Raw genomic sequence first — 26,985 nt, forward strand, 5'->3', positions numbered from 1 at the left:
CAAAGAAAATCAGACATAGCTAAAATAAGAAAACAATTCTGAAGAATAGTTTATCATGGTAAGGGATATATATTATTTATATACTAGAGGCCAGGTGGATGACATTTGTGCACTCAGTGGGGGTATGGAGGGGTGCCCCTCAGCCTGGCCTGCACCCTGTCCAATCTGCGACCCTTTGGGAAACAGGGCCTAAACTGGCAGTCGGACATCCCTCTCGCAATCCAAGACTGCTGGCTCCTATCTGCTCACCTGCCTGCCTGCCTGATTGCTCCTAACCACTCTGCCTGCCGGTCCACTCGCCCCCAACTGTCCCCCCAGTTGGCCTGCTCGCACCCAACTGCCCCATCCTGCTGGCCTGCTCATCCACAACTATCCACCCCAGTCAACATGATCACCCCCAAATGCCCTCCCCTCATGGCCTGATCCCAATAACCTCTGCCTCAGCCCTGCCACATGTCTCGGTGTGGAAGTTTCCTGGAAAGTCTTCCAGTCTAATTAGCGTATTACCCTTTTATTAATATACACTAGAGGCCCGGTGCACAAAAATTAGTGCACTCGGGGGGAAGGGGGGGTCCCTCAGCCCGGCCTGTGCCCTCTCCCAGTCTGGGACCCCTTGGGAGATAATGACCTGCTGGCTTACGCCTGCTCCTGGGTGGCAGAGGGCAGGCCCAATCCCTAGGTGCAGCCCCTGGTCAGGCTCAGAGCGGGGCTGATTGGGGAGTTGGGGCGCCGCCCGTCATGCACAGAGCAGGGCGGATCGGGAGGTTGCGATGCCACCCTGTCACGCTCAGGGTAGGGCTGATTGGGGTGTGGGGGCACCGCCCCGTCACACTCAAGGCAGGGTCGATGGACAGGTTGCAGCGCCACCCCCTGTCACTCACAGAGCAGGGCCCATCAGGGGGGTTGGGGCTCCGTACCCTGTCACACACAGAGGTGGGTCAATCAGGGGGTTGGAGAGCTCTCCCCTGTCACGCACAGAGCAGGGCCGATAAGGGAAGTGGGGCACCGCCACCTGTCACACACAGAGCAGGGCTGATCAGAGGGTTGGGGCGCTGCACCCTGTCACACTCAAGGCAGGGCCGATGGGGAGGTTATGGCTCTACGCCGTCACACACACAGCAGGGACCGTGTGTGTGTGTGTGTGTGTGGGGGGGGGGGGGGGGGTTAGGGCACCGCACCCTGTCACACACAGAGCAGGGCCGATCGGGGGGTTGTGGCCCCGCCCCGTTACACACAGAGCCGCAGGGCGATCAGGGGGTTTGGGCGCTGCCCCGTCATGCTGATCCCGGTGCTGGGAGACATATTACCCTTTTACTATATAGAGGCCTGGGGCACGGGTGGGGGCCGCCTGGTTTGCCCTGAAGGGTGTCCTGGATCAGGGTGGGGGTCCCCACTGGGGTGCCTGGCCAGCCTGGGTGAGGGGATGATGGCTGTATGCAGCTGGTCACACACCCTTCAGGGTGGGGGTCCCCACTGGGGGGCCTGGCCAGTCTAGGTGAGGGGCTGAGGGCTGTTTTCAGGCTGGTGGGTGACTGAAGCTCCCAACCGCTCCTTTTTTCCTTGTTTCTAATTTATTCGGGACCAGCTTTAGCTCTAGCTCCAGCTCTGAGGCCTCCGTTGCTGAAAACAGGTATCTGGTTTGTTTAGGTTCTATAATCGAAACACTGTATCAACTCCAGCTCTGAGACCCCAGCTGGCTGAAAGCTGGTTTCTGGGGTTTTGTTTAGTTTCTATATTTGTTACAATGTTTCAAACTGCAAGCTCAGAGGCCGGCAAGGCAGGCGGGGAACATTGGAGTCCTTCGTAATTGAAGCAAGCAAGCCTCATGTTAGCTTCCAGCTGCCTGGCTGCCGGCCGCCATCTTGGCTGGCAGTTAATTTGCATATTGCCCTGATTAGAGGCTCCATGCACCACCACTGTGATGGCAGCCGTCAGCCTGGTTTATGGCTGAGCAGAACTCCCCTGTGGGAGAGCACTGACCACAAGGGGACAGCTCCTGCATTGATCATCTGCCCCCTGGTGGTCAGTGTGTGTCATAGTGACCAGTCATTCTGCTGTTAGGGTCAATTTGCATATTATCCTTTTATTATATAGGAGGAAGATAGAGGCCTGGTGCATGGGTGGGGTCCGGCTGGATTTCCCTGAATGGTGTCCCGGATCAGGGTGGGGGTCTTGCTGGGGTGCCTGGCCAGTCTGGGTGAGGGGCTGAGAGCCGTTTTCAGGCTGGACACGCCCCCCCCAGCAACCCAAGCTCCCAGCCTCTCCTTTCTTTCTGGCATTTATTTATCTTCAATAATTGAAACTTTGCAGACTTGAGCAGAGCCAAGGACAGGCCAGGGCAGGCGGGAAGCTTGGCTTCCTCCATCGCCGGAGGCAAACCAAGCCTCCTGCTCACTCCAGCTCCGTGGCCGCCGCCATCATAGTTGGGTTTATTTGCATACTCGGTCCTGATTGGCTGCTGGGCATGGCTTGTGCATAGCAGAGGGATGGATAATTTGCATGTTCCTTTTTTATTATATAGGACTAGAGGCCCAGTGCAAAAAACTTTGTGCACTCGGGGGTAGGGGGTCCCTCAGCCCGGACTGTGCCCTTTCGCAGTCTGGGACCCCTTGGGGGTGACCACTTGCTGGCTTAGGCCTGCTCCCAGGGGTATTGGGCCAGGATGGCAATCAAACATCCCTCTGGCAGTCCGGCAGCCCTCAGGGGATGTCCACTTGCCAGCGGGGAGCAGACCTAAGCTGCAGTCAGACATCCTTAGCGCTGCTGAGGAGACAGGAGAGGCTCCCACCACCACTCCTGTACTGACAGCCGTAAGCCTGGCTTGTGGCTGAGCAGAGCTCCCCCCTGTGAGAGTGCACTGACCACCAGAGGGCAGCTCCTGATTGAGTGTCTGCCCCCTGGTGGTCAGTGTGTGTCATAGTGACCAGTCATTTCTGCTGTTAGGGTCAGTTTGCATATTACCCTTTTACTATATAGGATAGAGGCCTGGTGCATGGGTGGGTTCCCTTGGCCTAGTTGGCAATTGGGGCAGATTAAGGCCAATTGGGACTGGTCGGACAAGGGGAGGGACCATAGGAGGTTGGCCAGCCCCAGACAGTTGGCTGTGGGATCTGACTGACCACCAGGGGACAGTTCCTGCATTGAGCATCTGCCCCCTGGTGGTCAGTGCTCATCATAGCTACCGTCCGGTCATCTGGTCACTTAGGCTTTTATAAATATAGACTAGAGGCCCAGTGCACAAAAACTTGTGCACTCGAGGGGGATGGGGGGAGTCCCTCAGCCTGGCCTGTGCCCTCTCGCAGTCTGGGACCCCTCGGGGGATAACCATCTGCTGGCTTAGGCCTGCTCCTGGGTGGCAGAGGGCAGGCCCAATCCCTAGGTGCAGCCCCTGGTAGGCCTCAGAGCAGGGCCGATTGGGGAGTTGGGGTGCCACCCCGTCATGCACAGAGCAAGGCGGGTCGGGAGGTTGCAATGCCACCCTCAGTCACGCTCAGGGTAGGGCCGATTTGGGGGTTGGGGTGCCGCCCCCAGTCACACTCAAGGCAGGGTCGATGACCAGGTTGCGGCGCCACCCCGTCATGCGCGGATCAGGGGGTTGTGGTACCACCCCTGTCACATACAGAGCCAGCCGATCAGGGGGTTAGGGCGCTGCCCCCTGTCACGCACAGAGCAGGGCCCATCAGGGGGGTTGGGGCGCTGCCCCCTGTCACGCACAGAGCAGGGCCCATCAGGGGGGTTGGGGCGCTGCCCCCTGTCACGCACAGAGCAGGGCCAATCAGGGGGTTGGGGAGCTCCCCCCTGTCATGTACAGAGCAGGGCCGATCAGGAGGTTGCGATGCCACCCTCAGTCACACTCAGGGTAGGGCCGATTGGGGGGTTGGGGCGCCACCCTGTCACACTCAAGGCAGGGTTGACGGGGAGGTTGGGGCGCCTCAACCTGTCAACACAGAGCAGGGCCGATCAGGGGGTTAGGGAGCTCTCCCCTATCAGGCACAGAGCAGGGCCGATCAGGGGGTTGGGGCGCCTTCCCGTCACGAACAGAGCAGGGCAGATAGGGAGGTTGTGGCCCCACCTCGTCACACACACAGCCGCAGGGCGATCAGGGGGTTTGTGCACTGCCCCCTGTCACGCTGAGCCACGGGCCAGGAGGTGCTGGGAGGCCTTGCTGCTCCTCTAATCCCAGTGCTGTGAGGCCTCGCGGATCCGCTTGACACAGGGGCAGTGAGGTCTCAATGCTCAGCTGATCCCGGTGCTAAGAGGCCTCACTGCTTCACTGATCCCGGTGCTGGGAGGCCTCGCGGCTCCGCTTGACACAGGGGCAGTGAGGCCTCGCTGCTCTGCTGATCCTGGTGCTGGGAGGCATATTACCCTTTTACTATATAGGATAGAGGCCTGGTGCACAGGTGGGGGCCGGCTGGTTTGCCTTGAAGGGTGTCCTGGATCAGGGTGGGGGTCCCGCTTGGGTGCCTGGCCAGCCTGGGTGAGGGGATGATGGCTGTTTACAGCTGGTCACACCCCCTTCAGGGTGGGGGTCCCCACTGGGTGCCTGGCCAGAGTGGATGAAGGGATGATGGCTGTTTGCAGCTGTTCACACCCTCTTCAGGGTGGGGGTCCCCACTGGGGTGACTGAAGCTCCCAGCCTCTCCTTTTTTCCTTTTTTTTAAATTCTGGGATTTATTTACCTTCTATGGCTGTCACTGGAGATGAGAGCCGGCTTTAGCTGTGAGACCTCGGCTGCTGAAAGCAGGTTTCTGGGCTTTGTTTACCTTCTGTATTTGAAACTTTGTTGAGACTCCAGCTCTGAGAACCCAGCTGACTGAAAGCAGGTTTCTGGGGTTTTGTTTAGGGTCTATATTTGCAACAATGTTGCAGCTCAGAGTCCAGCAGCGGCAGGCGGGGAACCTTGGCTTCCTCCGTCACTGGAGCAAGCAAGCCTCCTGTTTGTGTCAATTGCCTGGCTGCCGGCCGCCATCTTGGTTGGCAGTTAATTTGCATATCGCCCTGCTTAGCCAATGGGAAGGGTAGCAAAGTTACGGCTAATTACCATGTTTCTCTTTTATTAGATAGGATTATGGAACTTTAAAAAGGAAGAATATTCTGACATGTGCTGCAACATGGACAAACCTTAAGGAGATTATACTAAATTTATTTTTATTTTATTATTATTTTTTAAAATATATTCTATTGATTTTTCACAGAAAAGAAGGGAGAGGGACAGAGAGTTAGAAACATCGATGAGAGAGATGGATCAGCTGCCTCCTGCACGCTCCCCACTGGGGATGTGCTCACAACCAGGGCACATGCCCTTGACCAGAATTGAACCCGGGACCCTTGAGTCCGCAGGCCGACGCTCTATCCACTGAGCCAAACCGGTTTGGCTATGCTAAATTTATTAAATAAGCCAGTCACAAAAAGACGAATACTACATGGTTAGACTCATCCAAGGTACGAAGATCAAGTCAAATTCTTATAGATAGAATGCTGAATATAGGGGATGCCAAGCTGGTGGGAGGAGTTAAATGGGAAGAGTGTTTAATGAATGAGTTTTAGTTTTGAAAGATGAAAAGAGTTCGAGAACGGCTGCAGAACCATGTGAATATACTTAAAAATACACTAAAAAATGATTATGTTATACAAATTTTATGTTATGTGTATTTTACAACTAAAAATAAAAAACAAAAGTATTCCTTTCCACTTTTATCTAGCCACCAGCTAGTTCCCATATGTCCAAGTCTCTGAAACGACTTTTTATTACTTTATTTATCCCAAGTTCCGTTATGCATATATGCAAATATAAACAAACTAAGCAACCACATAGATTGTTTAGTGTCTGATTTTCACTAAACAATGTATCTTGAATTCTTTCATTTAAAACAGAAAACTTCATGATTTAAGAGCAACATTTTAACAATTACTCTAATGTGTGTGTAACAGAACTTACCAACATCTGGTAGACACTGTCCATTATATGGGCACCAATTTCCTTTCACAGTAAAAGGACTTTTCCTGTTGCTTGTTGAACCGGTTCCTAGCTGGCCGTTCCCACCAAGTCCAAAGGAATAAATTCGTCCTGATGAAGGAACAAAAGCAGAAGTGTGCTGCCTAGAGTAAAAGATAGAAAACCTCAGACTTAATGTTACCTTCTAAACAATTTACATTTAGAAAAGCACAGCAAAGATTAAGGATATTTTTCTTCAAAAATAAATTAATAAAGCCATTACAGTTCTAACATATTCTGTAAGGTATTTATTAATAGCCTCTTCTACACTAATTAATTTTGTACCACACAGGCAGGCTGCATAAGCATATAACAGATCCTCAAAAGAGAAAGCAAAAACTGACAGACCTAAAAGCAGAAATTGAAACTAGTCAAATAGTGTAGGGCACCGTACCATTCCCGTTTCAGTAACTAATTTTAAAAGTGAGAAAGAAGATAAAAACAAACACATGGAAGATCTGAACAATGTTAACAAACACTTCACATAATGGGCATACAGGGTAAGGCAAAAGTAGGTTTACAGTTGTGAGTATACAAAGAGTTTTCTTGTATTATTTATTAACTGGAGGCCCAGTGCACAAAATTCGTGCCGGGGGGAAGGGGGGTTCCCCTCAGCCTGGCCTGCACCCTCTCCAATCCGGGACCCCTCAGGTGATGTCCGACTGCCAGGATTGAGTCTAAACTGGCAGTAGGACATCCCTTTCCCAGTCCGGGACAGCTGGCTCCTATGTGCTCACCTGCCTGCCTTCTTGATCGCCCCTAAGCACTCTGTCTGCTCCCCTGCTTGCCCCTAACTGCCCTTTCCTGCTGGCCTGGTCACCCCTAACTGCCTTTGCCTCGGCCCCTGCCACTGTGGCTTTGTCTGGAAGGACATCTGGTCTGATTAGTATATTACCCTTTTATTAGTATATACTAGGGGTCCAGTGCACAAAGATTTGTGCGGGGGGGGGGGGGGGGGGAGGCCCCAGCCCGACCTGCACCCTCTCCAATCTGGGAGCCCTCAGGGGAGCCCTCTCCAATCCGGGAGATTCTGTCTGTCTTTGCAATCATATGAGGGAACTGTCTGAGACCCCCCCCAACCCAGTTTGGTTTGTTGCTCACAGAATAGAGGCAATTTTTTCTTTACTTCATTGGTGGAGATTTCCTGGAAGTTTTGGGATAACTTCCCTTTAATTTTTCTTAAGACACTGTGACTTTACTTATGTCTCTCATCTTTGCTTTCCCTCCATCCCCCACTGCAATAGTAACTTGCTCCAGGCTCACTTTGCTCTAGTGTCTAGGAGATCTGTCTGCCACCAGAACTATGATTCCCAGCATTCCTGGTGCTCCCCACACTGGGAGCGACTGAGGGAGCCATGGCCCCCCACACCTCTGGCTCTCCTGCTCTGCTCTCCGCCAGGCAACAGAGGGAGCCACGTCCCCCCAAGGGAGCAACCGAGGGAGTCACATCCCCACAAGCTGCCAGCTCTCCCACTTCTGCTCTCCACCAGTGCCTGTGTATGCAAATTAACCTACCATCTTTGTTGGGTTAATTTGCATATTCACCCAGACTGGCTGGTGAGTGTAGTGAAGGGACAGTCAATTTACATGTTTCTCTTTTATTATATAGTATTAGTAGCCCGGTGCACGAAATTCGTGCACTGGGATGGGGGGGGGGGGGGAAGGGGCCCTCAGTCTGGCCTTCTCCCTCTCTAATCTGAGACCCCTCTGGGAATGTCCAACTACCTGTTTGTACCTACACTTTTAACAGATAACAGCTCCATTGCTGTTTCTTTCTTATGCTTAAAACCATTGGAATTAGTAGGTATTCAAAGTGTGTATACATTTTGGGGGGACACCCTGTTTATTTCTAGTCAGCAGTGAACGAAACCAACAGCAGATTTGGAACCCCCAGACGGGGAACCTTGCTCACTCCCCACATCTCCCCACTTCACTTTCAACCTTTGTGGGTAGCAGGAGAATCAACGTTTTCTCTCATTAATTCAGAAAAGCACGTCCTGTCACCCGCTGCCTGGCAGGGGTGCGCTAGGCCCCAAGCAAGCGAGGCTCAGTCAGGGCAGCCTTCGCTCATGGGTGCTGGCACCCAAAGTGCACATTCCTCCTCTACAGTCGCCCGGACTATCCCACTGTTTCACTGAGAGGACGGAATTCCTCTCCACCTCTGGGTTCTTGATCTTGAACGCTGACCGACGGCACCTCAGCGAGGGCCGCCCGTACCCACCTGGTGTGTCTGTCTGCATCTGCTCCCGCCACAGCACCTGCATTAACCCCCTAGAGGTGATCTTGTAGCTGCACTGGCCTCCGTGGGAACAGGGCATCACCACTCCGCCCTCTCACTGTCATCTCACAGGCGCCCACCCTCAGCACCCAGAACACCCAGACACTCTCCAAAGGACGTGAGTGCGTCAGAGGGGATGTGTGCACATCCTGTGGGGGCGTTAGGCATGCTGGGTTTATGGCGGCGGTGGAGAGGCGGGGGGAACATGTGCATGCCTTGGTTTGCAACTGTTGCAGGCGTGGGAGGGTGACAGTGTGCTGGGGGATGTGTACACTGGAGGCCTCTGACTTTGCAGATCCGCAAACCCCCGTGGTGCGGCCAGGAGGACGTCAGTCTGGCCCTCCACGGTGGCTGTCCCTGCGACCCTGCACCTTCTGGGCCAGGAGGTGGATCTTGCGCAGCCACTCCTGGGCGCTGATGGCCTGTAGGCGCTACTTCAGCTCAGCCTGCAGGCTCTGCTTGGCGGGCTCACAGCTGTCACCACCGTCATGTGGGGAGTACAGGCCGCCCTCCGCCGGCCTGCCTCCCCTGTCCAGAGGCTCTCTGTGCTGCTCACCTGCCCAGAGTGACTGGGGCTGGGTGGAAGCCAGGCGTCCTGCCCTGCCCAACCCCGGCTGGTCCGCCCCTGTGCGAGCTGCCGCCCCGCCGGGAAGGGTCACGGATCCGGGTCCCGGGACCATGGACAGCCTCAAGCACCGCCCCCGCCCACCAGGGTCACAGATCCGTGTCTTGGTCCCGTGGACAGCCTCAAGTGCTGCCCCCTGCCCACCACGTCACGGATCCGGGTCCCAGACCGCAGATAGCCTCAAGCGCTGCCACCCGCCCGCGAGGTCATGGATCCAGGTCCCAGACCGCGGACAGCCTTGCCCGCTGCCGCCCACCTTCAGTATGCAAATTAGCCGCCATCTTGTTGCTTCAGGGTGGGTTCCCCACTGGGGTGCCGGACCAGTCTGGGTGAGGGGCTGAGGGCCGTTTTCAGGCTGGCGGGCGACTGAAGCTCCCAACTCTTCCTTTTTTTCTTTTTTTTTTAATTCTGGGATTCATTTACCTTCTACGGCTGTCACTGGAGCTGAGAGCTGGCTTTAGCTCTGAGGCCCGGCTGCAGCTCTGAGAACTCAGCTGCTGAAAGCAGGGATCTGGGTTTGTTCTATAATTGAAACACTGTTGCGATACTGCTGGCTGAAGCCCGGCTGGCCGAAAGCAGGTTTCTGGGTTTTGTTTAACTTCTATAATTGCAACATTGTTTCTTAGAGTGCAAGCTCAGAGGCCGGCAGCGACAGGCGGGGAACCTTGGCTTCCTCTGTCACTGGAGCAAGCAAGCCTCCTGTTCGCTTTAGCTGCCTGGCTGCTGGCCGCTATCTTGGCTGGCAGTTAATTTGCATATTGCCCTGATTAGCCAATGGGAAGCATGTCGGAGCTACGGTTAATTACCATGTTTGTCTATTATTATATAGGATTGCATTATTTCCCATACAAACAACTGTAAACCTATTTTTGCCCCACCCTGTATATAGAATACTGCATGCCACAATGAATGTACCAAAGACTGAAATGTATGCAAAATGAAAAACACAAAACATGGATCATGAAGTCCAAAAGAGGATACTTTGAATAAAATTAATAAATTGGCAACACTTGGGAAATTAAAAAGAACATGAGGTTAAAAAGAACAAGAAAGGATAATTTAAATAAAGGATATCACTATGGATCCCACAAACATGAAAAAAAATTCTATGATAATACTGTTAGGTAGATTAAAACAATAATCCCACTTCTTTATTACCCTGTAGTGTTGAACATGCACATCCTTGTCATGGTGGATGAGCACCATGTTTCTCCCCTACCTTAACTTTACATTTGGCTATGTAATTTTTTCTGGTCAATAAAATTTAGTAAACGTGATGCAAGCAGATGCTTGAGATGTACATGTACAAGTGCCACCACCAAGATAATAAAATACAAGTAATATTGTTTAATAAGAGTAACATTAAAAACTTAATATTGCCCTGGCTGGGTGGCTCAGTTGGTTGGAGCATTGTCCCATACACCAAAAGGCTGAGGGTTTAATTCCCAGTCAGGGTACATACCTAGGTTGTGGGCTTGATCCCTAGTTGGGGCTCATATAGGAAGCAACCAATTGATGTTTCTCTCTCTCTGACTCTCTAAATCAGAAAGGAATAAGTAAAATTATCTCTGTATAGCAGTGACTCAGTTGGCTGGGCATCATGTCATGCACCAAAAGGTTGCCAGTTTGATCCCCAGTGGAGGGCATGCAGGAAGTAGCCGATGGATATTTCGTTCTCACACTGATTATTTCTCTAGAACTCTCTCTGCCCCTTCTTCTCTCTTAAAAAAAAAAAAAAGGGGGGACGAGGTGGGGGTGGCGGGGAGAAAAAAAAAAAAAAGTCAAAAATTTTTTAAAAAAGAATTAACTTAAGCAAAAAGGTAAAAGAATGAAAAACCACAAAATATTAGTAAAAAAAATTATATAAATAAATGAAAAGACATCCCATATTCATGCATTAGAAAACTTAATATTAAGATTGCAGTATTTCCCAAAGTGGTCTACAGATTCAATTCAATCCCTATAAATCATGAAAAAACAAAATAAAATCATGATTAATACAACATATCCAAGAATTTAAAATTTTAAAAAGTTTGACAATACCAAATGGTGACAAAGATACTGTCAGGAATTCTCATGCAATACTAATGGGAATGTAAAATGGTATAACCACTTTGGTAAATAGAATGACATTAACTCGCAAAATTCAAGTTAAGTATCCTCTATAACCGAACAATTCTATTCTAGGTATTTACTATAGAAATACAAAGGTTTATGTATATCATATAATAAATGTTCAAAGCAACATTATTTGTAATTACCAATAACTGGAAACACCCAAATGCCCATTAATAATAGAATAATTATGTATGTTTATAATTAAATGAAACACAGCAATGAGACCTAATGATGAGGAGCCACAGCTACACACATATGGATAATCATGTAAGTAAGATGTTAAAAAAAAGTTCACCGAAGGTTACCTACAATGTGATTCCATGTATCTGAGGCTAACAGTTGGCAAAATTAAGCTATATTGCATAAGGATACACACACAGTGAAAAAATTTAAGCTAAATGGTCAAATTGAGTTAACTCGTCAAAGTACATTTACCCTCTTAGGATCTATCTACTATAAACCACCAAAGGTAAATATCAATTTTGAAGCTCTTTCATATATTCACTCCCAACAACTGGGAATCAGGAGATCTGTATTCTAATTCAATTTTCACCACTAACTAATCTTATGCATTAAATAATTAATTGGTCAATTCCCTCATTCTTTAAAAAAAAAAAAAAGGTGAAAACAAACAAAAAAGATGGAACTACAGTTTCCCTTCAAAATTATTGTTCTAGACAATACAGTATCGACACGAATAAACTAGGAAGATGCAAATTGACCGTACCTTCATGATACCCACCAGCCAATCAGGAGTATGCAAATCAACCCAACAAAGATGGCAGGTTAATTTGCATGCACAGGCGCGGCTGGGGGTGGGGCGGGATGATGCAGGCCTTCTGCATCGCCCCAGGCCTTTGGGCAGCGTGGGAAGGCGGAAAGGCAGCTCCAGCCGGAGCGAAGGCAGTGCCAGCTGCCAGGGGAAGGAAGGCCCATTCTTGCACAAATCTTCGTGCATCGGGCCTCTAGTTACATATATATTATTAATATCTTGCCTCAGATAAAGAAAGGTGAAATAATCAGTATAAAAGATGTTTTTCCTGTTACTATGACTCAACAGCAAATTAGGCATTTAGGGGAGAATATTTTTTAACCTTAGCCTACTAGATTCCTGAACAACTCATTTAAAAAAATCCTCCTTTCAGCTGGAAACTGCCACCTTCCATTAATTTGCAAAAATGATCAACATTAAGGGAAAGAAGAGAGGCATCCCAATATGTTCTCTAGGCCTTTTAGAAAATATGAAGTTGTTCCTTGTACACCCAAATTTATAAAAAAAAAAAAAAAAAAGAGGTGATATTGTAGACATCTAGGGAAGGGCATTGCTCTAATAAGTACTCTAAGAACTGAGACAGCTTCCTAAAACATGTGAAGGAAAACCATCCAAAATAAAAGTATGCCATAGGAAAAGGTTTTGGGGGGTTCAACTGAAACGCCAGCCTGCTCACCCAAAAAGATTCACACTTAGTAAGAACCAATGGAAAGAAACGTGACCAGCTGGAACCTATTCCCTATGAATTTCATGGCATAAGAGGTGTCAAAAAAATAAAAGACCTCTGAACTGTTAAAAAAAACTTGCTAAATAATTGTAAAATGTTAGAGAGACCAAAATACTCTTATATAATAGCTTACCTTCCACAAGCAATCTGAGTGACAATGCTTCCCATAAGTTCAAAAACTTTCCTTGGGTTTATTTCATGACTAGTAGAATTATGACCCAACTGACCATACCCTCCAGCTCCGAAAGTAAACACGCCACCTTCCTAAAAAAGACAAAACCCTTTATCATTAGAAGGTCTGATAAAAGTAAATCATCTTCAGGAAAATAAACTAATCTTAACTATGGAGTCAAATTTTTACTTTTATTATCTTCACAATTTAACAGATGACACCTTTTTAAGGTAAAATATCTTAAAACGAACAGAGTTCCAGGTTCATGGCTATATATTTTCACATATTTTTAAAGTATTTAATTGTGTTCTTGCTATTATATTTAATTGAAGTCATCTCTGAAGAGATACTAGTAAGCTACTTTAGCAATGCCTTTCACTGTCATTATATTCTTGTTGAATTCCAAGTACACACCTATAAAATTTCACAAAACCATTAAAATGGTATCATCCAGTTTTCAAACAAGTTATACTTTTAACACAGAGTATATAACACCAGAGTGCACAAATATTGCTATTTCTAGCAGACAATATAAATGATCCTTAAAAATTTTAATAAAAAGGGGTGGGTGGAGGTGGAAGAGGATATAGGAGGGATAAATGATGATGAAAAAAATTAAATTAGAAAAAAATTATTATAAAATTTATAGCTGGATTAGAGGTTACATACATAAAGTGATCTGTGATGGTAGCTTAACAAACAAGCACAATTAATATTTTTCAATTGTTTTTCTTCATATTGTTGCTATATATATATATAATAATTTATCCTTTTTAACATTTAATAACCTAAGTATTGCCCTGACTAGTTGCTCAATGGTTAGAGCGTAGCCCACAGACTGAAGGGTCCATGGTTCAATTCCTGGTCAAGGACATGTACCTCACAGTTTCAGGTTTAATCCCCAGCCCCAAATGTGTGGAGGCAACCAAATGATGTGTCTCTTGCCTGTGGATGTTTCTCTTTCTGAAAAATCAATGGAAAAAATGTCCTCGGGTGAAGATAAAAATAAATAAAAACAAAAAAAAAACCCAAAAAACAATCTAAGTATTTATACATGTTGTTACATAAGAAAATTGATTTTTCGCCGAAACCGGTTTGGCTCAGTGGATAGAGCGTCGGCCTGCGGACTGAGAGGTCCTGGGTTCGATTCCGGTCAGGGGCATGTGCCTGGGTTGCGGGCGTGTCCCCAGTGGGAGATGTGCAGGAGGCAGCTGATCGATGTTTCTCTCTCATCGATGTTTCCAGCTCTCTATCTCTCTCCCTTCCTCTCTGTAAAAAATCACGTGTTTTTTGTTATTGATGTGTTTCTCTCACATCAATGTTTCTCTCTCTTTCCCTCTCTCTGAAAATCAATGGAAAAATATATCCTCAGGTGAGGATTAACAATAAAATAAAGCAAATTATGGGCCCAACCAGCATGGCTCAGTGGTTCAGCATCAACCTAAGAATCAGGAGGTCATGGTTCGATTCCCAGTCAGGGTACATGTCTAGGTTGTGGGCTCAATCCCCAGTGTGAGGTGTGCAGAAGGTAGCTAATCAATAATTCTCTGTCATTATAGATGTTTCTATCTCTTTCTCCCTCTCCCTCCCTCTCTGAAATCAATAGAAATATATTTAAAGCAAAGTATGGTCACCAAACATTTCACATATAAATGTTTATGTATCTTCACTGGCTTAAACCTCTAACTGGTAAAAATATATATTACAATATTATTATCACATAAAGTTAATATTAATTTACTTTTCTGGATAGAAATAGTGTTAATTTTTATTAATGATTTTTATAACTGATATTTGCCCAGTTTTATTTCAGATATGACTTAATTTCCAAAAAAGTATGAAGTATATAATGGGGTTTGACATCTACAAACATTGTGAAATGACTACTAAGTTAATTAACAAATACGTCACCTCACATACTTCTGTGTGTATGAATGCTTCAAATCTATTCCTAGCAAATTTCAATTATATAACATAGTATTATTAACTAGAGTCACCATGTTGTACACTGGATCCTCAGAACTTATTCATCTTGTAACTGAAAGTTTGTATCCTTTGTTCAACATCTTCCCATTTTCCCCAATCTCCTGGCAAACACCATTCTGTTTCTCTTAATATAATTATTTTAAGATTCCACTTATAAATACATTGATGTAATGAACATAGGAGTGCAGTTATCTCTTTGAGATCCTGTTTTCATTTTCTTCAGATATAATTCCAGAAGTGGAATTGCTTGCTCATCCAGTTCTATTTGTAATTTTTTGAGGTACCTCCATACTGTTTTCCATAATGGATATGCAATTCACCTTCCAACCAACAACATACAAGGGTTCTCCTTTCTTTACATCCTCCCCAATCCTTGCCCTTTGTGGGGATTTTTGATTATAGCCATCCTAAAAAATGTGAGGTGATAGCTCATTGTGATTTTAATTTACATCCCCGATGACTGTGATGTTAGCATTGAGCACCTTTGCCTGTACCTATTGGCCATTTGTGTTCTTCTTTGGGAATATGTCTATTCAGGTCGTTCTCCATTTTTAAATTAGGTTAATTTTAAGTTATTGAGTTTTATGTGTTCCTTATATACTAGTATATTTAATATTAATCCTTATCAGATTTACAAATATTTTCTCCCATTTCATAGGTTGCCTTTTCATTTTGTTGACTGTTTCCTTTGCAGCAAAGGTTTTTTTTGGTTGATGTAGTCCCATTTGTTTTTATTTTTGCTTTTGATGCCTGCACTTTCGGTGTCGTACCAAGACTAATGTGTGAGAGATTCTCCCCAAGTTTTCTTCCAGGAGTTTTTCAGTTTTAGGCCTCACATTTAAGTCCTTCTATTTTGAAATTCTATGAGTGGCACAAGACAGGGATCCAATTTTGTCTCTTACATGTAGATATCGTTTTGCAAACACCATTTATTAAAGACTACCTTTTGCCACTGTGTTCTTGGTGCCTTGTCAATGATTAGTTGACCATATATGTGTGGGTTTATTGCTGGGTTATCCTTTTTGATTGGTCTATGTGTCTGTTTTTATGTCAGTACAGTTGTTTTAATTACTACTTTTATATAATTTGAAACTAGGAAGTGTGGTATCTCTAGCCTTTTCTTCATCAAGATTGTTTTGATTATTCTGGGTCATTAGTGATTCCATACAAAGTCTTAAATTATCTGTTCTGTTTCCGCAAAAAAATGCCATAGGATTTATGATAGGGATTGCACTGAATCTGTAGATCACTTTGAGTAGGGTAGATATTAAGAATATTATTTCTTCCAATCCAAGAACATGGGATATCTTTCCATTTATTTGAATCTTCTTCAATTTCTTTCATTGATGTCTTATGTAGTCTTTCACCTCGGTTAAATTTGTTCCTAAGTATTTTAATGTTTTTTCATGCTATTTTGAATGATACTGCTTTCTTACTTGTTATATTTGTAAGCCAAATGGGAGCTAAATTAAAGTTAGGCAGAACTATGCGTGAGTGGGATAGATATACACAGCATGGCAAGCCTGACAAACTTAAAAGGAATTCTTTTATTCAAAATATTATTTAAGCAGTATTTCACACAAAGCTGAATAACTGAACAATATATATTATCATCATTTAACAGATAGTAATTCACATTTCATAACATAGGACAAGTTTGGAAATTAAGGTAAACTGTTTTTGAGAATAATAATCTAGGTCCTTTTCCAAGATAAATTTTTTTTAGATATTGATAACACTCATTTTAATGTACATATTAGGAAAACATTTACTAATTATGAAATAACTTTTATGAGTAGTAATAAATAAGTTTTATAGGAGTACAATACCTTGGTTAGTGCAGCAGTATGATCTTCTCCACAACAAATATAAACTATTTTCTGAGTTCTTAGTGACTTTAGTAAATTAGGAACATACCTATCTGAAAATTCCAACAAGAGACATTAACAATATTTAATTAAAACTCTTCTACAGTGTTTCCTCTATAGCTTCCCATGCTCAGTGGACAGTGATGACTAAATAATTTCAACCACGATTCAATGATTTTTGCAATACAAGCCTACTAAGTTGGGTCCCCAGACCTTTCTATTTTACTGCGATGAAGCAGGGATTTAAAAAGAGTAATTTAAGTGAACTGCTTAAACGCAAATCAGCAACCAAGGAATTAGAAAGCTATCTGACTACTTCTAATCCATACACATACTTTATATTCACCTACTGGTAATTAAACTCATAGGATATTTGAAAATTATACTTTCTGCTATTTTCAAGAAGAAGAGATATAATGCCCTACCTTATTTTTCTTATGCAGAAAAAAATTTTTTTTAAATTATTTTTGAGAGTATTATTTGGTTATCATTACCAGTTGCTACTAGACCAACAACTCACTTTTGTTATTACAATTATGTTAAACTTTATGAACTCAGTTTCTGTATTTCAAGTACTGGCATTTGACCTAATGTAGTTAAGAAAAATCAATTCCAAGATACCAATTTGTTTCAAGTAGTTATAATTTTTTTAATTCAAAATGTTTATTTTCAAGACTCTAGCATTAATGTTAAAAGTGAAGCCCAAACTAAAGATTAATCCAAATTATTTTACTAATTCCTTGAAAATTTCAAAGATTAATGCTTTGTTACTTTTCAAAATAATTGTATTGCTTCTTTTCACCAATGTTGGCCTATAATGTGGCTACCAATTTGAAGTAATGTTTTCAATCCTCTTTTAATGAACATCCAACAGCAAAGAATTTTTGTGCAGTTATAATTTCTATAGTTTATGATAAAATGTTATTTTTTTGGCCTCCCACCATCCCCTAAATTATCATCAAATGAAATTTTAAAATTTCAATACATTTCTCTTTGACACTAAGAATCATTGATCCATTTCAAAAGATCATCTCTTCTTAAAAGCACATTTATAGTAATGAGAACCTACCATTTTCATCATTAAGACCTAATTGACCAAATTTGTTGCGTCCCCATCCAAAGATAGCTCCAGAAAGGGTGAGTACAAAACTATGGGCTCCTCCTGCTGCAACTTGCATGAAAGGGATTCCAGTCAAAGACTTAATCAGTTGTGGTGAAGCTTGCTTTTTACAGTCAGTGCCTAAACCCAATTGGCCATATTTATTCTGTCCCCAAGAGAAAACTTCACTTGCTGTAAAACAAAAATCATAAAATTAACGATTTGTTTCACACAAAGTTTCATTTGAAAATCATCAGTTATTTTGAGATATTCTTCCCCTTATCAGATGGAAACACATATTCCTCTTAAGTTTATTTCTTATATGGAAACATAATATTACCTAGAAGAACATTCTATATTTAGTATACTTTAAGTTGACTGACTTTAGTGATGAATGGTAAATCAAGTAACTTTATTCTCCTCAGGAAAGGACCATCTCTTTTTACTATTCCTCAGGTTTTACTTTTATTCTATGATTTCTCCCAAGAGGCACTCATCCAAGCTCAAGGTTTTAGCTATCAATAATATGCTAGTAGCATTCATCAAATAGATCCACTCCCCACCATCTCAACTGGTTCCTGTAATAGTTCGGTCTGCTTGTCACTTTTGTCCCCACACTGCCACCCTCTTTTGCAACTTTAAACATATTTTTTTTTATTTTTATTAAATAAATAAACGAAACTAATACATTAAACTAATAACTAATTCACTAACAACTGATTTTTAAAAATTCATACTATAAAATAGTACGCGCTTAAAGTAAGTCTTTCTCTAAAATTAGACCTTTGGTTACTCTCCCAAGAAATAACTACTCTTTACCAATTACTGATAAGTACTTCCAGAAATAATCTATGCATATACTAGCAGGCATTTTGTACATATACATAGAAATATAAAAATGCAGATTTGATACTGTTGCTCACCTGAAAAATGCCAATTTTTCGCACTTGCTGTTCCTTTCGCCTAAATTTCCCCTTCATCTTTGTCTAATTCATTTCCACTCTCCCCCAGCAGGAAGCTCTCTCTGATCTCAGATTAAGTTCAGTCCCTCACAGTGGTTCTCAACCTTCTGGCCCTTTAAATACAGTCCCTCATGTTGTGACCCAACCATAACATTATTTTCATTGCTACTTCATAATTGTAATGTTGCTACTGTTATGAATCGTAATGTAAATATCTGATATGCAGGATGGTCTTAGGCGACCCCTGTGAAAGGGTCGTTCGACCGCCCAAGGGGTCGCAACCCACAGGTTGAGAACCACTGCTCTATTACATGTTCTAAATATCCTAAAGATTTTTTCTTTACAGTCTTTTTTCATAGTATGTAATCACAGTGTTATTTGTGTGACTGTATCCTAAGGGCTAGAAGTGTACTGCTTATCACTGAATGCTGCACACTCTAGCAGCAGTTCTCAACCTGTGGGTCGCGAACAATGAAAATACATCCTGCACATCAGATATTTACATTACGATTCGTAACAGTAGCAAAATTACAGTTATGAAGTAGCAATGAAAATAATTTTATGGTTGGGGGTCACCACAACATGAGGAACTGTATTAAAGGGTCGCGGCATTAGGAAGGTTGAGAACCACTGCTAGAGTGTCTAGTTCATACTAAGTGGTCAAAAGGAAAGACAGAAAGAAAATGAGAGAAAGATTCACTCAGTAAATAAGACACTGTACTAAGATTAGACCTGAACAAGGCAAAAGATTACCTACCTATGAGTCAAAATAGAAAACTGCCCTCAACAGTAAAACCTCTGGGTTTAAATTTATTATGGGTCTACCTACCGAAATATTAAAAGAGAAGTTGACAAAGTAACAATAAAGAATATAGGGATGCCAGTTTCCCAACTACTTATAAAAGTCTAAATTCGCCGAAACCGGTTTGGCTCAGTGGATAGAGCGTCGGCCTGCGGACTGAAGGGTCCCGGGTTCGATTCCGGTCAAGGGCATGTACCTGGGTTGCAGGCATATCCCCAGTGGGGGATGTGCAGGAGGCAGCTGATCGATGTTTCTCTCTCATCGATGTTTCTAACTATATCTCTCCCTTCCTCTCTGTAAAAAATCAATAAAATATATATAAAAAAATATATAAAATATATATATAAAAAATATATATATATAAAAAAAGTCTAAATTCCTTAATATGGGATTTAAGGCCGTTTGTAACAGATTTGTTTTTACTTCAGTTTCAACTAAAGTATGAGCATGTCTCCCATGCTCTCACAATACCACATAAAACTACATGTCAATACTCAAATAAACAAATAAAATAGTTCCCTGATTTTATGCCTTTACTAATACTATCACCTTAGCCAATCCTCAACATTTCCCCTAGCTGTTTCTAACCATTTTTCCAATTCTGAGTAAATTCTTCTCATCTTTCAAGACTTGCATCAAATACATATCCCCTCATTATTGCTACTAATTCTACTGACTGGAACTAACTACACTTTTTCTTCATTCCTCTTGCATTTTACTTTTACCTTGTTCAAAGTAGCATCTATATATATAAAAGCCTAAGTAACCATCCGACCGGTAGCTATGATGCGCAATGACCACCAGGGGACAGACACTCCGAATGGTAGCTATGACGCACACTGACCACCAGGGAGCAGATGCTCAATGCAGGAGCTACCGAGCTGCGGTGACTTGGCAGCTGTGGTTCTCGGGTGATGCATTAGGAACCAGAGAGGAGGGAGCCTGATTTTGGAGTGCATCACCCGAGAACCACCCTCCTGCAATCCAGGACCCCTTGGGGGATGTTGGAGAGCTGGTTTTGGCCTGATCCCCGCAGGCCAGGCCGAGGGACCCCACCGGTGCACAAATCCATGCACCGGACCTCTAGTGTGTGTGTGTGTGTGTGTGTGTGTGTGTGTGTGTGTGTGTGTGTGTGTACGTACACACACATATATTTTCCCTTAATTTATAGCTATTTATTTGTATATCTGTCTCTTCCACTAGATCAGCCTGGGCAAACTACGGCCCGTTTGAAATGAATAAAACTAAAAAAAAAAAAGACCGTACCCTTTTATGTAATGATGTTTACTTTGAATTTATATTAGTTCACACAAACACTCCATCCATGCTTTTGTTCCGGCCCTCCGGTCCAGTTTAAGAACCCATTGTGGCCCTCGAGTCAAAAAGTTTGCCCGCCCCTGCACTAGATGGTATGTTCCTTAAAACTTAACTTATCTTAAGATAAGTCTCTTAACATACTGCAGACCAGTAGTTTTATTGCTAGCTTTATCTACTGGCCACATAAGTTTCTACTGAACGAGTACAAAAAACGTTTTACATAAATGTTAAAGGCATGCTTTAAAATTAAATACCCATTGCATTTTGAAGTTATTTATTACATGTTCTTACAAGCTAATATCTTTTTAAAGTATGATACTTTGTAAAACACTGTGTAATATGAAGCGAGAATTCTCATGATCCGTCCACAATATGTTAACTTATCTATATTTTCCTACAGCTCTAACGTAGTGCTTCGTTCATAGCAGGCCTCACCAGACATTTAATAAATTAAAATAACAATATAATATTAATAATGAAGCTACTGTAACTTATTTTTAATAGTAAAAATGAACATATGGCAGTTTCTTAACTAACCCAAGTTACAATCCTTAGCTGGCATATGAAAAAATTAAACTAATAAGAAAGGAAATCAAACAAAGCTAATAGGAATCTTGACCTCTGTTTTTATTTATAAAAAGTTTATGTGTGAAATCAAATGAGATTAGGCAAGTTATAACTTTCCCCAGCTATGAAGGAATAGCATTTAACAAACTAAAGAAACAATTAGACACAAAAATAAATGTCATTCATGGCTATATACTAGCAATATATAATCTAACAGTGACACCATACAACAACAAAAAATATCAAATACCTATGGAAAAGTCTAATAAAACGAGCCCTAAGTCTTCTCCATAGAAAACAAAAAAATACTACTGAGAAAAATTAAAAGATTAAAGTAATGGAGGGATACAGCATGTTCAGGAACTAAAAGACATTGTGTAAAGACTTTCCTCAAATTGATTTACAGAGACAATGCAATCCCAATCAAAGTCCCAATAGTTTGTGCGTCTGTGAAAACTGTCAAGCTAATTCTAAAATGTTTATGGAAAAGAATCAAGAATCAGGGCAATTTTAAAGAAAGAACAAAGTTGGAGGACTTTCTGCTCAATTAAAGTATCAAGTAATAAAACTGAAAAAGGGAAATAAAATAAAAACAATGCTTACCTTTAGAAAGTGCAAGTGAATGATAATAACCACAAGCAACTTGTACTATCTGGATATCTGATAAACATTTAATATTTCTAGAAAAGAAGAAGAGAGATCAGAATCAGTTAATTCCATTTATTAAATTGATCCTAAATACTATTCATATATGCTATTTCTTGACCACCTACTATGCACAAGTTGTTTCCTACCAACCTAGCAGTTCGTTATTTTTTATACATGCCCAATTTACCAAAAATTTATGCTAAAGTCAGTACACAAAATATAGACATAAAGAAAATTAGAAGTGTGATGAGAAAATACTTCGAAAGGACATTTAGCAAACTATGTGCATACCTCAAATATCCCTCAGAGTGCTTTTACAATTTCTTATATCGTCAAAATTTTAAAAAAAATTTTTTAATAAGCTTAACACATAAAACTTGTAATATACTTGTAAAACAAATGTACATGATCTAATTTGTCTAAAATTGATGTCTGGCCTAGTTTAATATATGTTCTCTTCTATCAGGTTAAGAACAAGTAACATTCCTATTATGTGAATTACTACCAATTCACAAATTATGAAATCAATTCCTTTTGGCCCCTTTGCTTTGCATCTAAATCAGTGACATTCAACTTAATTCCTTACCAGGAAAATTTAATCAATACACACTTATTATCACTGACATGTTCGGTCATATTTCTGCTGTCTTGCGTTTTTTCCTTATATTTTTATAGTTTCTTTTTTTCTCCCATTTCTGATTTTTCCTTAACTGCAATATGATTTCTCAAACAATACAAAAATCAAGTAACTGCATCAAACATCCCAGGTTTTTCTTAAGGAGTTCCCTTTACCTGATCATTCTATTATTTTTACTGAATGAATGTTTTAAAGAAAAAAAGTGGGTAGGAAACATATGTTCTTATTATTTCCCTTTACCTGATACTGCCACCTGACCTGATTCGACCAAATGAAAGTCCGGAGCAAGCTCTGACCAGAGAGTCGATACACATGATTTTCGGGAGGCAGCTTCAGCAAATCAAATTTTGAGCAGGAGAAAGATGAGTTACTCTAATCCCATATTATTATATTAAAAATATTTTTATTTAGTGGATTTATGTCTTAAATATAAAACCTGAAAGTTACGTTGCTATAATTTAGCAGAATCCAACAAGTTAGAAGGATCTAATGTACCCTCAGATTTTAAAAAGGTAGCAAAATGCTCATTTTTCTGCAATTACCAAAAGCAAACATTGGCAATGCAAAAACAGGAATTAATCAAGTCCAATTTGCAAACCAAGTAAAACACGTCAAAACTACATTCTTATAGTACCCTGTGTCTTTTCCTTTGCAGCATTTATCACTATTAATTACTGACATACTTATTCATTTATTACCAGTGTACTGTTAAACAATAAACTCTCTGAAGGCAGATTATGTGTCTTATACCCACACAATCCCTGGCATCTACCCCAGTGCCTTACAAAAAGTATGTAATGAATACACTGTTAAAGAGTAAGTTTATAAAGTCTTCGAGACTTTGGTATTAAAACTATTTTAACATATATTTAAACCTGAGTGAAATTAAGAAAATGAATTCTGACCAAGCTGTTGGATTTCTACAGTCCAAAAACAGCTGTTCTCACAAGGATCATATCACACCTATGTCTGATAAATAGAACTTTAAAAAATAAGCTACAAATTTAATACAATTATTTTTCTAAAGTTTGCATGGGAAAGTATGTATTTCCAGTTACATTAAACTAAACATAGTAAAATCAGGCTTAACTTTTTAAAAATAAAAGTATAACTTATATTCTACATAAAAAGAAATAACTAGCCAAAAATTCAGGTCTACAGAGACCACTGATATTGATAATTTCAGTCTTTTTCAAGAATGGATTATTTCAAAACATAACAAAATTAGAAGTAGAAAAAGATTATCAAAGTAGTAAGAATTTCAAATTTCCAATTATTAGTTTTACATTCTTTAATTTTAAAGTATCATTTAATTTATGTATTATCTTTTAGCATAAACATGGATTTTGTTCTCAAGAAAGTACAGTCTAATGTGAATCCTCACATTTCTGATCACTGTTATGAAAATCATAAACAGTAATTTAAAAAAATCTATTAGTATATGAGTTTCCTCCTGTCTTCGATACATTTTATTCAAAATGTATGTGAAATTTACAAAGCTGGCTGATGTCTCTAAGAATCTAGAAAAAGCCTTGCATCTAAAAAGTGATATGGTACTGAAACTTAAAGAGAAAAATTATTGGCAGTCTTTCATAAAAGTATATTTTTACTGAAATATTAAATTGACCTTTAAAACTTGGAAATATCAGTAAAAACAATGTTTATGTCACAATAAACCAGACAGACCAGTCTACAAAAAAACGGATGAGCTTGAACAGGAAAAATGACAACACAGCTTAATGTTAATATATAGCTATTTAACAAATATAAAAACCAGTTATCTTTCTTTCCCATTTACTAATCATCTACAGCAGTGGTTCTCAACCTTCCTAATGCCGCAACCCTTTAATACAGTTCCTCATGCTGTGGTGACCCCCAACCATAAAATTATTTTCGTTGCTACTTCATAACTATAATTTTTCTACTGTTATGAATCGTAATGTAAATATCTGATATGCAGGATATATTTTCATTGTTACAAATTGAACATAATTAAAGCATAGTGACTAATCACAAAAACAATATGTAATTATGTATGTGTTTTCCGATGGTCTTAGGCGAACCCTGTGAAAGGGTCGCGACCCACAGGTTGAGAACCGCTGTTCTACAGATTACTGACTGAAATCTCATATACCAGAAGTGAATAGAAACAAAAATGTAAGTAGTGAGAATTAAGACACCAGTGGAGTAAAAATGAGGGTAAACTAGAAAGCTCTGCCATGAATCATGGTTGAGAATATTAACCTAGAAAATCTAACATGTACGTCTCTTTTCAATCCTAAAACCACAAAATTTTTTAAATCTTAAATTAAAAACCCCATCCTACAACAATTACTTTTGGGAGAAAATAAAAACAGAGAATATGACAAACATGTGGTCACTATGTTTCTATGAATGCTTTGTATTACCTAGCCAAAGACCACTGGTTGCAAAATACCATTTTCTGAAAGAAATCAAATTTGAAATGACAAAGAATTTAATTTACTTGGTTAAAAAAAAAAAGGTTTTTTCCCCCAACAGAACCATCATTAAGAGACATTAAAAGCATAACGGGAATACTTATTTGTTTCAACGCTCCAAGTATTTAATTGTTATTGCAAAAGAAACAAGGGGGAAGAAATTCGTTGAGGTCTGTGAAATTTAGTTACAGGTTCAATAAAAAAATAGGTGATTGTGATGTATCTCAACAGTTTATTACTACAACAAATATAAAATGTCAGAACAAAGATAAAAAAACTTTTAATATGTTACAACACAGGGAAGGTTACAGGCTTATTAAAGGAGCTACCTTTCCCTAATTTAAAAAGATCAACAACAAAAAACTCATTTCTAACAATGAATGATGAGAGTTCCTGCTCTGATATATATTAGTAGTTCTTGTGCTCCATTTTCTTATCCAAGTATTACTTCATATCTCTTAAACCAAAATCAACATCAATTTTAAATTAAATACAAAATATCTAAATGTGTGCTTAAAAAGTGCTACCTAAAATTAGCTTAATTCCTTGGTTCCCTGGAGATTTCTCTTTTGTCCCTATAACTATTAGGAAGAAAGAGCAAGAATTTAAGGAGGCAAAAAAACTGTATAATTTTAAAAACTAAGCATGACTTCATGTATTATTTATTTATCTAAAATAAATTAGATGTTTTTATTTAAATCTTTATATTTTTACCTAGATATGTTCTTAAAATTTTTAACATTAAAACAATGATTATGCCTTATGTAAATCTTTAAGGCTACAACATTAATGAAGCATTATTTATTTTTCATTTTAAAATAATTCTATGATGACTTTAATGGTTAACATAAATTAAATTATGGTCACTGCTATATAAAAAAGTGGAAAGTAGCTGAATTATTTTTACACTAAGCATGTGGAACTTTTTTGTATGTGGAACTTCTGTACTGAATAGAAACAATAAACACTAAAAAAACAAGATAGAGAAACATGCAACCAATCAATATTTACTATGTCAATAGCTGGGCTAGTCAAGATATGTGGGGGAAAACAAAAGTATATAAAAAACGGGGCACTCCACCCAAATTAAAGGTAAGAACCTAACTAGTAAACTTCAGAATTCAAAGGGGAGATATAATAGGTGTCAACTTTTACATGCCCAAAGTATACAGGAAAATTTAATAATAAATTTATGATAAAAGATTATTAAAGACCTCTTTTTGGTCACCTTTGTTACCTGGGTACTCTGATACATTCCTCTGATCCTAGCAGGCCAAGTTGTCCATCAGAATCGAGACCCCAAGCATACACCTGGCCCTTGTCATTTAGTGCTAATGTATGAGCTTCTCCACATGAAACAGCTATAATATTTTGGGCATCCAGGGCAACAACCTGCTCTACAGAAATCAAGGAGAAAAACATATTCTAGTTTAGAACTACCAATGGAAATAAAACACAATCTTCATCTTGCATAAAAAAGCTAAGGAAATGCTGAAATACAGACTAAGTATAACTTTAGTTATTCTGAAAAATCTAGCAAATATGTTCCATACAAAATTTTCATTGTGGAATATACATATATATATCATAGTGAATGATTGACTCAGAATATAGGGTGTTGCAAAAAAATGTATACACACATTTTGAGTAACTATATAGGCAGTGTTTATTAAAATACATTTCATTTTCAAAATTGAGCTACCAGCTGTTAAAGTGTGTACATATTTTTGGGGGACACCCTGTATTAAGTGATTTGAACATTTAGGGAAATGTTAAGGGTTTATAAAGATTCTCTCAGAAAGTGATCTTCATTCAAAGCCATTTACCAATATAAGAGAGTCCAGCTGAAAAGGGAATCACTTAAATAACCTGGGCTGTTTTTTTTTTTTAAGTAATAAAATAATTGACACATACATTACCCTATAGATACCACTATGGAGTGATTCTGAA

The 26,985-nt window shown here is 40.9% G+C and overlaps 1 protein-coding gene across 12 annotated transcripts in view; it reads right to left on the reverse strand.

Moving 5' to 3' along the window:
- HERC4 (HECT and RLD domain containing E3 ubiquitin protein ligase 4) overlaps positions 1–26,985 on the reverse strand; it is a 112,131-nt gene that overhangs the window by 54,695 nt on the left and 30,451 nt on the right. For 8 of the 12 annotated variants that reach the window (XM_036336876.1, XM_036336884.1, XM_036336875.1 and 5 more), the window contains 7 exons: positions 26,273–26,432; positions 22,817–22,906; positions 21,895–21,971; positions 17,614–17,835; positions 16,506–16,597; positions 12,652–12,782; positions 5,942–6,102 (listed from right to left, as the gene is read on the reverse strand). In XM_036336876.1, the coding sequence (XP_036192769.1) occupies positions 5,942–6,102; positions 12,652–12,782; positions 16,506–16,597; positions 17,614–17,835; positions 21,895–21,971; positions 22,817–22,906; positions 26,273–26,432 (933 nt within the window). Of the gene's footprint in view, positions 1–5,941; positions 6,103–12,651; positions 12,783–16,505; positions 16,598–17,613; positions 17,836–21,894; positions 21,972–22,816; positions 22,907–26,272; positions 26,433–26,985 lie in introns of those variants that run through there. The other 4 variants (XM_036336879.1, XM_036336878.1, XM_036336889.1 and 1 more) reach the window with 2 other exon arrangements.

Source organism: Myotis myotis, unplaced genomic scaffold (genome assembly GCF_014108235.1).
Source record: "Myotis myotis isolate mMyoMyo1 unplaced genomic scaffold, mMyoMyo1.p scaffold_m19_p_15, whole genome shotgun sequence".
In the NCBI taxonomy this organism is placed as follows: Eukaryota; Metazoa; Chordata; class Mammalia; order Chiroptera; family Vespertilionidae; genus Myotis; species Myotis myotis.